Source organism: Castanea sativa, chromosome 3 (assembly GCF_040712315.1).
Source record: "Castanea sativa cultivar Marrone di Chiusa Pesio chromosome 3, ASM4071231v1".
Taxonomy (NCBI): Eukaryota; Viridiplantae; Streptophyta; class Magnoliopsida; order Fagales; family Fagaceae; genus Castanea; species Castanea sativa.
In genome coordinates this window covers 19504674-19515264 of record NC_134015.1, presented here as the reverse complement: position 1 = coordinate 19515264, position 10591 = coordinate 19504674, and the positions used below count along the sequence as shown (strand labels likewise).

Sequence of the window (10591 nt, the reverse complement as noted above, 5' to 3'; positions counted from 1 at the left end):
TCTATGATCAAAGAATCAAAACAAATTCAACTTTGGTTGTCCAGAAGTATAATATTATCTGTCTTTATTCGTACGTAAAAAGACATAAAATATGAACTTTTTATCATAGTAGCTAGTGAGGATCAACACATCCTTTAGGAATCCTACTAATTTCTCTTAACCATTAGGCTAAGACACCTACTAATTTTCTTTTTGTGTAGACAAAATTTGAGTGGATGTGTTTTTTATTCAACAACAAAAAACTTTACCTATAACTAACTAAAACCGATATTCTTAAAACACTTTTTTCGGACAGTGAACTGTGTCATTCCACCTCAACCAATTGGAGATGAGAAAGACACACTCAAATATCCAATGACATTCGACATCGCATCCCATAGGCCTAATTTTAGAGCAGTAGTAAGGAATCAAATTGTGGTCCCCTTAATAATCTCTCCCTCACAATAACACTCTCTCGACTTGAATCCATGACCCTTGGTTTTGATACCATTTGTTAGATCATGAGCTGTATCATTTCACCTCAAAATCAATTAGTAATGAGGAAGACACACTCAAATCTTTTATGTCATTCGATATAACACCTCGCGGACTTATTTTTAAAGTGGTTATAGGAAGTCAAATTGTGGTCCCCCAACAATCCCTTCCTCACAGTGACACTCCTATAACTTGAACCCATTACCCTAGCTTTGATACTATTTGTCGGATCGTGAGTTATGTCATTTTACCTCAAAACCAATTGGTGATGAGGAAGACACACTTAAATCTTTTATGGTATTTGACTTCATGCTCGCAAACCTATTTTTAGAATGGTTGTAGGGAGTCAAATTACGGTCTCCCTAAACATCCCTCCCTCACAATGACATTCCTGTGACTCGAACCCATGACCCTGGCTCTGATTCCTTTTTTCGGATCGCAAGTTGTATCATTCCACCTCAAAACCAATTAAGATAGAAGACACACTCAAATCTTTTGTCATTCGACATTGCGCCCACACAAGCCTATCTTTAGAGTGGTTGTAATGAGTCAAATTGTGATCCCCCAACAACTTTAACCAACATTTTCATTAAATATACTAAACATTAGGCATTAAAATTAGATTTAATTTTAGAAAACATAAAATGTATACAAATCAATTAGTTTAGATAATCTGAATAATATCACTGCACACCCTGAGTGCGATAGTCACTCCATAAACATAAGTGCTTATAAGATGTAGGGGGTAAGAGCTGGGGTTCAAGTTTCCAGAAGAAAATTTCACACACATACACTTAAATTATGTTAGAGTAGAATTTTTATTTTGTATCCAAAAAAGAAAAAGAGAAAAGATAAACTGAATAATAAATATTACTTTTATATGCCTTAACGTATATAATGTATTATAAGAGAAAAACATAATAATAATTAACAATACTAATGAAAAAAGTAGGCCATGTCTCAAACTTTTAACCATAAAAATTATAGCATCTTTCTTCTAATGAAAAAAATTAAAAATAAAATCACACATTATTGTATATCTTAAATATCTAACTGTAAAATAAATAAAAAATAAAAAAAGAGTTTGTTTTTAGAAAAGAAAAGGAATTTTTGGTAATGAGATTTGCTTATATATATTTTTTGAAATATATGGTTGAATGATACAAAAGTTGAATAACAAAAGAAAGGAAAAAAGGAGACATTAAAATTTTAGATTTTTTTTTTTTAAAGAGCATTAAAATTCTAGATAAGTGGTCATAAGTCATAACGTAGTAGATTTTGTTTTTGTTTTTGTTTGTTTTTGTTTTTAAATATAAGGGGAAAAGTCAAGTAAAATTTGCACCTAGCATATAATTTTAGTATTAAAATAAAGGATTAAAGGGTGAGGGTCTTTTTTCTCAAAAAAAAAAAAAAAAGGTGAGGGTCTTTAGCATCGTGCATCTTGCTCTCCCTGAACAAATTAGAGATTCACTTAAAGCTAGATGACGAATAGGTGGGGGTGGCTAGCTACAATGTCGAGAAAATAATGGATGATAGCCATGTTTTTGATTGCTAAGGAAATGGACAAGTAGTACATCAAAGAACAAATCGCCGTAGAATTTTTACTTTTAAGTAAGATGTCATTGACATAAATCAAGAAGTAGAGAGTGATGCTGATAAATGATGAGTAAAGTGTCTTTCTTAAGGCGACAAAACCATAGATGTGAAGGAAATAGTTGAGGTGATGGTACCAAAACCATGGTGTCTCTTAAAGTGTCTTTCTTAGAGATTTTTTTTCGAGAGAAAAACATGATTGAGTTTACCATCTTATCAGCTGAATTTGAATATCCTGCTGAATTTGCCAACCATGCATTACGACAATTGAGAAGACGCCATGAATGGTTATTTTAACAAAGTTTTATAAATCTAATTTGTGCAAAATTCTATCTAAAAAAACTATAAAATAAAATAATAAAAAACCCCCAAGATTTAGTATCAAGTATCTACACTCCACTGGGGAAATTTTTTGTAATGCCTAGTACAAAAATCTAATCATGGCCTTATAACTAAAGCCCCACGGACAGATCCTTCCCCAAGGATGCAAAAATCCATTCACACATCAAACTCAGGAACCTTACCATAACATGGTCTAAATTTATAGTAACTCCGAAATTGTATTTTTGCCTAGCTAGGTACGTAATTATTGTTGATTTCGTAGGGTTATTAGTCGTTATTTCATTTTGAAAGTCTTTCTATATATATATATATATATATATATATATATATATATATATATATATATATATATAAAGGTTTCCCTAAATTATTGATGTTCTATAATGAATTGTGAAAAAAAAAAAAAACCATTAGTTGTTTTTAGAATAATCTTGTAAAGAATTTTCCAAAATTTTCCTTGCCACTAACGGTTTATTAGCTATTTTTATAAATAAATAAATATATATATATATATAAATCTTTCTCAAGAGGAATTTTCCAAATTAAATAGCTATTAAATTAATTATTAATTGACTAACAAAGAAGGCTTCTCAAGGTATTTTTCAAGTAAAAAAAAAAAAAAGGTTTTCAAAATTGATTTTTTAATAAAACAAAAATGAAATGTAAGAGACTGCACCCTGGACCCAAAACTTTTTGGGATTTGGTTTGGCTAACCCATGCGAATAAGTGAAGTCGTGTTGGTGCCTGTTAAGACTAGAGGTTCTACTGATGTTATTATTCCTCTTAGGTTAATAGTTTTATAGTGTAGTTGTCATTTATTTAATTGAAAAATAAGAAAATCAAAATTGAAAACATACATCTTTATTGTTGAATTGAAATCGTACATCTCATGAAAATAACTAGAAAATAGATGGTTTTGGTTCTAAATACAACCTAAGAAAGATACATGGCTTTGATTCCTAGTCATAATCTAAAGCTTGAAAAGTATAAGGAAAAACATAATCTACTAACCTCTTATCTAAGTTTGGAGTCTAGGTTACAAGATGGGAAAGTGTTAGACACCCACCTTACTTGGTGAAACCAGCCTTCTAGACTTTGGTGACCAATGATCATATCACATTATTCAAATAGTTTATATCATCCAAGAACATGTGATTGAAAAGTTGAAATGAGCATTCAAGAGCATGATGAAATCCTTTTCTAAGCATGCAAAGATAGATTGAACGTATTGTAATTGAAAAATATGTTGAATATGTGTGTGATGTGTGATAAACCCTAATCTAGGAAATTACAAGCATGTTATTTAAATTGAAAACCCTAGAACATACAAAAGCTAATGTTGCAACTTAAATAATGCTCCCAAATGCAGGATTGTCGCGAAATAATAACTCGGTAAGTCCGAGGTCGAATCCATAGGGAAAAGGGAATTAATTAACAAACCACAAGAGAACAAAGCTAAAACAATACAATTACATTGAAGATAAATTTTGATAGTTTGGCGAAGGCAATTTTTGATGAGAGGAAATAACAATATATTAAGGCACTAAGATTTAGGGATCCACACATTACACATATATTAGTAGTCTTAACAATATTTATTTTATAACTCAACTAAAATTCGTACGAATAATGATCTTAGTCGGATGATTTAACAATAAGAACTCAAGAATTAATTGTCTAAGGTGGTTTCATGAAATTGATTGATTTTAGGCAAAACAAAACTAGCGAATTAAGTCGTAGGGAATACTAAGCATTTAACGTGATTGGAGTCTACGATAAATCAAAGAATTATACAAAAATAAACACTTTTCCAAATAAGTAAATCAATCAAAAATATAAAAATATAAGCATTAAAATCATTAAATAATTGTTAAAAATATACCAATAAATGATTGAGTTTCATCCATTGCCTTAGCAAGGCTTCTAGCAAGCCATAATACGAATAAAATTCTAAAAAATGTGAAGAAACTTTAAGAAAACCTAAATTAAGTTCTACGGCAGCTCTCCTTACTGAAGTTTTCCCTGAAGAGCCTTTGAATAGGTCAAGGAATCCTATTCCAAGTTAAATTCTCATTTGGAGAAAATCCTGTTGGGCGTTGTAGAGCCTAGTTGTGTTTGATTTAGATTATGACCCGACCCAAAATAATGTTGTTACAACTTTTAATGGGAGATTTTCTAAGGCTTAGTCCATGGAGCAAAGGCTTAGGCCGATAAGCCCAAGCCGTAGTGTTCATGGATAAGCCTCCTTGGGGGTTTGGGGGCAGGCTATAAAAATTGTTGTTTTGGAGATTAGGATTTGATGATTTTTTCAAAGAGAAAAAAATTGTACAACCGCACTCTGTAATTTTTCTTGAGAATAAAGAAATCTCTGAAACTCTGTGGACATAGGCAAATTGCCGAACCACATAAATACTGTCTTGTGTGTGATTATTTTTCTTTGATGTATAATTTTTCTCTATTGTTGCATCTCACGGATCTGGGAATTTCGTAAATATTCCCATCAAATCCTAGGTTTTTAGACTTCACTTTACCGATGTTCATGGCCCATTTAACGTCAGAATTATGACTTTTGGTAAACTAAAAATTTGTATCCCTTTAATTTAATTTCTATCCCAACTTGAATCATCTCGATTAGATATTGGAGCCGGAAGTTCTACTCAAATTACTAACTGGTATGCAAGCTAGAATCCTAGTCCGAATTGGAGTTTGATTTGGTGCAAATTTTCATTGATTCCTTGCTCCAATTGGACTCAAATTTTATTGGGTTGGCCTTCTTCAACTTCATTACGGAACTTGTAAAAGTAAAGTCCATTAGCTTTCTTCTTTGCTAAAATTTGCTCGTTAAATTCCATTCTCCTACAAAAGACAAATTCACGTATTAAAATTCAATTAAGCACAAAATTGATTATTTAGCATTATTCCAAAACCAAAAATATAAAATTCATAAATTAACTCAAAATAAGTATGATAATGCTTATATAAATATAGGGTTTATAGTCAAACTAAGTAAGAAGTAAGCTGGAGCAAAAATGGAAGGAGATTTGGGAAATCTGGTCCAAGTGCCAATCGACACTTGGTCCTAATCCACCCCGAATCTTTTTCTTTTCGGTTTGTTTCCTTCTGTTTTAGTTGTGCTTTGATTTTCACACAAATTTCAACTCTTTTTTTTGACTACCTTGATTATGAAATTTAGCAAATTAATTTTAAAAATGTCCAATTAATTAATTAATTTTTACCAATTTTTCTTGGAATAAATTAATGTTTTGTCTCCAGATTGAATCAGGTGTGCGCAACTTTAATATAAATTATATCCATAACCAATAATATTATGGCAAATCATTTAATTTAAATTGAACTAAAAATAGACCAATTAGAATTAAGAGTTCATAATCACGTACAGTTAGGACCCAGTTCATACAAATTCACTTTACCGTTAAAACTCTTTTTTTTTTTTTTAAATATCTTTCAATATGCTTGTCCAATTAAGGCTCAAGAACTATCTTTTTTACCGTTATGACTTCAAGATTTATATCATGCAACTAAATTAGAAATCCAATGGTCAAAATGAGCCGTATCTTGTTGGGTGGGACTGAGAGAAAGAAAGAACAGTGATGCAACCATGCATTTACAACTTTTCCCTGTAATGTGATGTGCAACGGCATATAAGGTGCAATACAAGTGAAGTTAAATGTGAGTTGCTTTCTCTCAACAAAAAAAAAAAAAATGTGAGTTGCAAAATGTAATGTCAACCTGAAGATTTCCAAGATCCCTTTAAGCTTTAGTTAATCTTCAAAGAAAAAAGAAAGACGACGCCAAAAAAGAAAAAAGATTAAGGGCCTATTTGTTTTCTCATCTCAAACTTACATTTTTACATTTTAAACAATATTACATACATTTTTACACATTTTTTCATCCACGCGTATTTCAAAAAACTTCAAAAACCTCATCTTAAAATACTCTACCAAACACCCCTAATTAATTAATTGATTACTTTATCTGGTCAACCATCCCAAACCAATTTTGAGTCAAACCCAGATTGATTCATCTAGACCTAACCCGAGTAACATCTATGCACGTATATTTAGGCCCAACCTAGTTCACTTAATATGTAAACTTAATCCAAACTTAATCATATGTTATTTTTAAATTCATTTTATTTTCAGAGTTGTAGTTTTTTTTTCCCCTGATGTGGCATTTTTTAATTTATTAAAATGCTGAGTGGTAATTATTAATATTAATTAAAAAAATTTAATAATAATTTGGCTAAAATGGAAAACCTGTCTTTTAAGTTCCACCTCTTTTCATTTCTATCATTTAATTTGGACTAATTTTGTCATTTCAATACTCTAAATTTTATTCATTCCCAATTGAGCTCTTCGGTAGTGTTTAGTTAATTGTTGTCATCAACTTACCAAAACAATCAACACCGTTTTGGTCTTTAGTTAATATTTATCTATATATTTTATTTCTTAATTTCACAAAAACGTTAATTAAAAAAAACATAAACTAAATTAGAGGGAAAGACGTCGTTCCCTCTGCACAACTGAAGAAAAAATTTATTCCCCATCCCACCAATAGAGAAAGAGAGAGAGAGAGAGATCGGGAGGGGCTAGGTCGGTAGGGTACGGTGCACCTTAGGCCGAAATCCACTTGTTCCCTTGAACGAATTTGTTCGCTATAAATTTGCTAGCTACTTGAAGATCAATGGTTTCCACTCCCTTCCATCTGACTCTATTCTTTGTGGAAGAACCAGGTCCATAATTTTGGTATTCACAGTAAAATATGGTGCTTGGGGCTGACATGCCTACGCAAGGGCCAATGGTAACCATCCATTGGGGTTGATTAAGCTCCCTAGATTGTAACACTATAATAGTAAATCAAAATGATAATTTAGCCTTTATTTTATTTTTATTTTTATTTTTGTGAGAATCATATTAGGTAGATTTGGCGCTTCTAGTGTTAGGTATACTGAAATTTGGTTGTATTCACTTTTAAGTGGTACACTTTTGATCCTTAAATTTGGCTAGATTGAGAAATGAGGTTGGCTTTTTATTCTTTTTGGGGCGGGTATGCTGAGTTGCTTGAGATGACGAAGAAGCACGGCCTGAAAGGTCTTGGCCGTCATGTCATTTCATCAATGTGGCAGAAATTTCAGGAACTTTGAAGCGTGCATTTTGCAAATTATTTATTTTCAATAACTTATTTTATATAATACAAGACAAAAAGGTGAAACATAGTTTTTTTGTATAGAACATATAAATAATATATTATTTAAGCAAAAAATTAGCTTATAATTAGTTGCTAAATTCACACATAAATTTCAAATAAATTTCTTTTTAAAGTTCACAAAAATTTGAAAAATAAAATTCAATTACGCTTGCTAATTTTTAGTTTACTAGACATTAAAGTATATTTTTAACATTATTGATTTTTTGGACCTCATTCAAGTAAATGAATAGTGTTAGAAAACTTACATGTGTTTAACATGGAACATGGCCCCCCTCCCAAAGGCCCAAACCACGTTTCTATCTAACTCTTGTTAATTTGCCCTGTAATGAATTGGGCTCGTGTGTACTGTAATCTAATCTACAGCCATCTATGTATAAAAAGCAGCAGCTGGACCTCACAGAGAAGTGAAAGAAGCTTAGAGTTGAGGAGATAAGCACTAAAATGGATCTCATTCATGGTGAGGGAGTGAGTGAGTTATTTCAGGTTCAGTGTCATTTGTTTAAACACATTTTTAGCTACATAGATTCCATGTCACTTAAATGTGCAATTCAGCTAGGCATTCCTGACATAATCCACAACCATGGCCAACCCATCACTCTCCCAGAGCTAGTCTCTAAGCTTCATATTCATCCCAAAAAAACTAGCTGTGTGCACAGGCTTATGCGACTGTTGGTGCACTCTGGCTTCTTCACTAAAACAATAGTTCATGAAAACCAAGAAAAAGTAAAAGAAGAAGAAGCCTATACTCTCACACCTTCTTCTAGGCTCATCCTCAAAGATAATGTCACTAGCTTTTCACCATATGTTCTGGCAATGCTTGACCCTGTTCTTTTAAGCCCATGGCAGTTCTTGGGAGATTGGTTTCAAGGGAGTGAGCTCACACCCTTTGAGAAAACACATGGTAAGGGTTTCTGGGACCATTGCAACCAAAACCCAGAATTCAATAACAATTTCAATGAAGCAATGGCCAGTGATTCCCTATTGATGAACTTGGTTATTAAGGATTACAAGCCCATTTTTGAGGGTTTAGGTTCATTGGTTGATGTTGGAGGTGGTACTGGGACAATGGCAAGGATTATTTCTGAGACATTTCCTCACATGAAATGCACTGTGCTTGACCTCCCACATGTTGTTGCAAACTTGCCAGATAGTAAAAATCTGAAATATGTTGGTGGCGATATGTTTCAGTATATCCCTCCTGCAGATGCTATTCTATTCAAGGTATATGACATACTAATGTGTCTTTAATATTTGGAATAGCATCATCTCAATATCACTTAAATTTGAGAGAGTTTAATTATTAGTTCATTGTTAGTACTCTATTTTCTGGATTTGACAAACTAAAATGTATCATGTTATTTAAAATTTTATGATGTGACAGTGCATACACTTTCGGATTATATATATGTACCATCCATATGATGTACAAAAGTTTTTAAACACAATTACTTTCCATAACATGTTTACAAACAGTTAGATAAAGAAGTAATAGGTAGGTAACTGCATGTGATTGAAATAAATGATAAATTTCCAGACTTCCATAAGGATATTTTGAAGTTAGCTAAATTTAAAAGACGCTATAGTCTAAAGATATGAAGTTCTCAATTTGGATTGTTCTAAATTTATAATACTTTTGGCAGTGGATTTTACATAATTGGAGCGATGAGGAATGTGTCAACGTACTGAAAAATTGCAAAGAGGCTATTATGGGCAAAGGTAAGGAAGGGAAGGTAATTATCATAGACATCATGATAAATGAGGAGAAGGATGAACATGATGTTACCACAGCAAAGCTCCTCCTTGATGCACTAATGATGGTTTTGCTCACTGGAAAAGAGAGAAACCAGAAAGAATGGGAGAAGCTATTCTTGGAGGCTGGCTTTAGCCACTACAACATTGTGTCATCATTTGGCATGAAGTCCCTCATTGAGATTTATCCTTAAAGAGATAAACACATACATGTGTATGTTAAGCTGGCAAAGATTGTTGACAAATAGTTATTATGTGTTAATCACGATGCCTTAGAATAATGCTTGCAAGCATAGGAATTAAACTTCTATCAATCTTGAATCTGCCTATGGTAAGATATCATAATTAAGCATAATAAATTGTGCTTTAGTATCTTCCTATTATCTTAACTAGCCTTTGACAAGCACTATGTGCAGGGTACCTTCTTTTTATTTATTTTTTAATTGGCAAGAATATTCACCAATACAAACCACACAAATATATGGTAGAAAACTAAATCTAAAGTACATGAGCTTTCCTTTAGTTGTGTTAAAACAAAGTACAATAATTAAAACAAATTTTTTTTTCTTAATTTTCAATATTAAATATATGATACTTAAATAAAAATGATTAAATAAAAATCAGGTTTAAATACACTTTTTCCTCAAGTCCTGAACTTCCATAAGAAGTTTATAAGATCTGCCGTGCATGATGTATTCAGAGCTGTGTACAAGTGACTTCTACCCACCTATGAAAGGATATATGAAGATTACTGAACACCTAGAACATAACAATCCAAAACATAGAAAGTATTAAACATCCATCATCCCAAGTTTAGAGTATGAATGATATGAAAGATTAATGAATATTAAAAGTAGCATCAATCAGAAATTCATAATCAGAATTCAAGAAAGCATGCAATACCAGATTATCATTAGCTAAAATCCACAATCATGATTCTTATTAGAGTCATTGCCATTCAACAAAAAGTTAATTGCAAGGCTTAGGACATATTCAATATGTTACAAAATTGACGTAACCAATTTTTTTTTGCTAAACTTCAATGTCATTCAACCGAAAAAGAGGAAACTACAGCATGGGAGTCTACCACACAAGCAGAGAGGATAACCTCAGGTAGATTCTCCTTGTTAAAACACAAAGGTAATGCAAAATTTAAAGCTAACTTTGCAGCATTATGTGCTGCAATATTACAGGACCTACGAAC

General features: G+C 32.0%; 1 protein-coding gene across 1 annotated transcript; it reads left to right on the top strand.

Moving 5' to 3' along the window:
• Positions 1–8043: 8043 nt before the first annotated feature.
• LOC142629984 (trans-resveratrol di-O-methyltransferase-like) lies at positions 8044–9601 on the top strand. Its single transcript, XM_075804042.1, has 2 exons — positions 8044–8859; positions 9279–9601. The coding sequence occupies exons 1-2, from the start codon at positions 8080–8082 to the stop codon at positions 9579–9581; spliced, it is 1083 nt and encodes a 360-aa protein (XP_075660157.1). The 5' UTR covers positions 8044–8079; the 3' UTR covers positions 9582–9601.
• Positions 9602–10591: the final 990 nt, after the last annotated feature.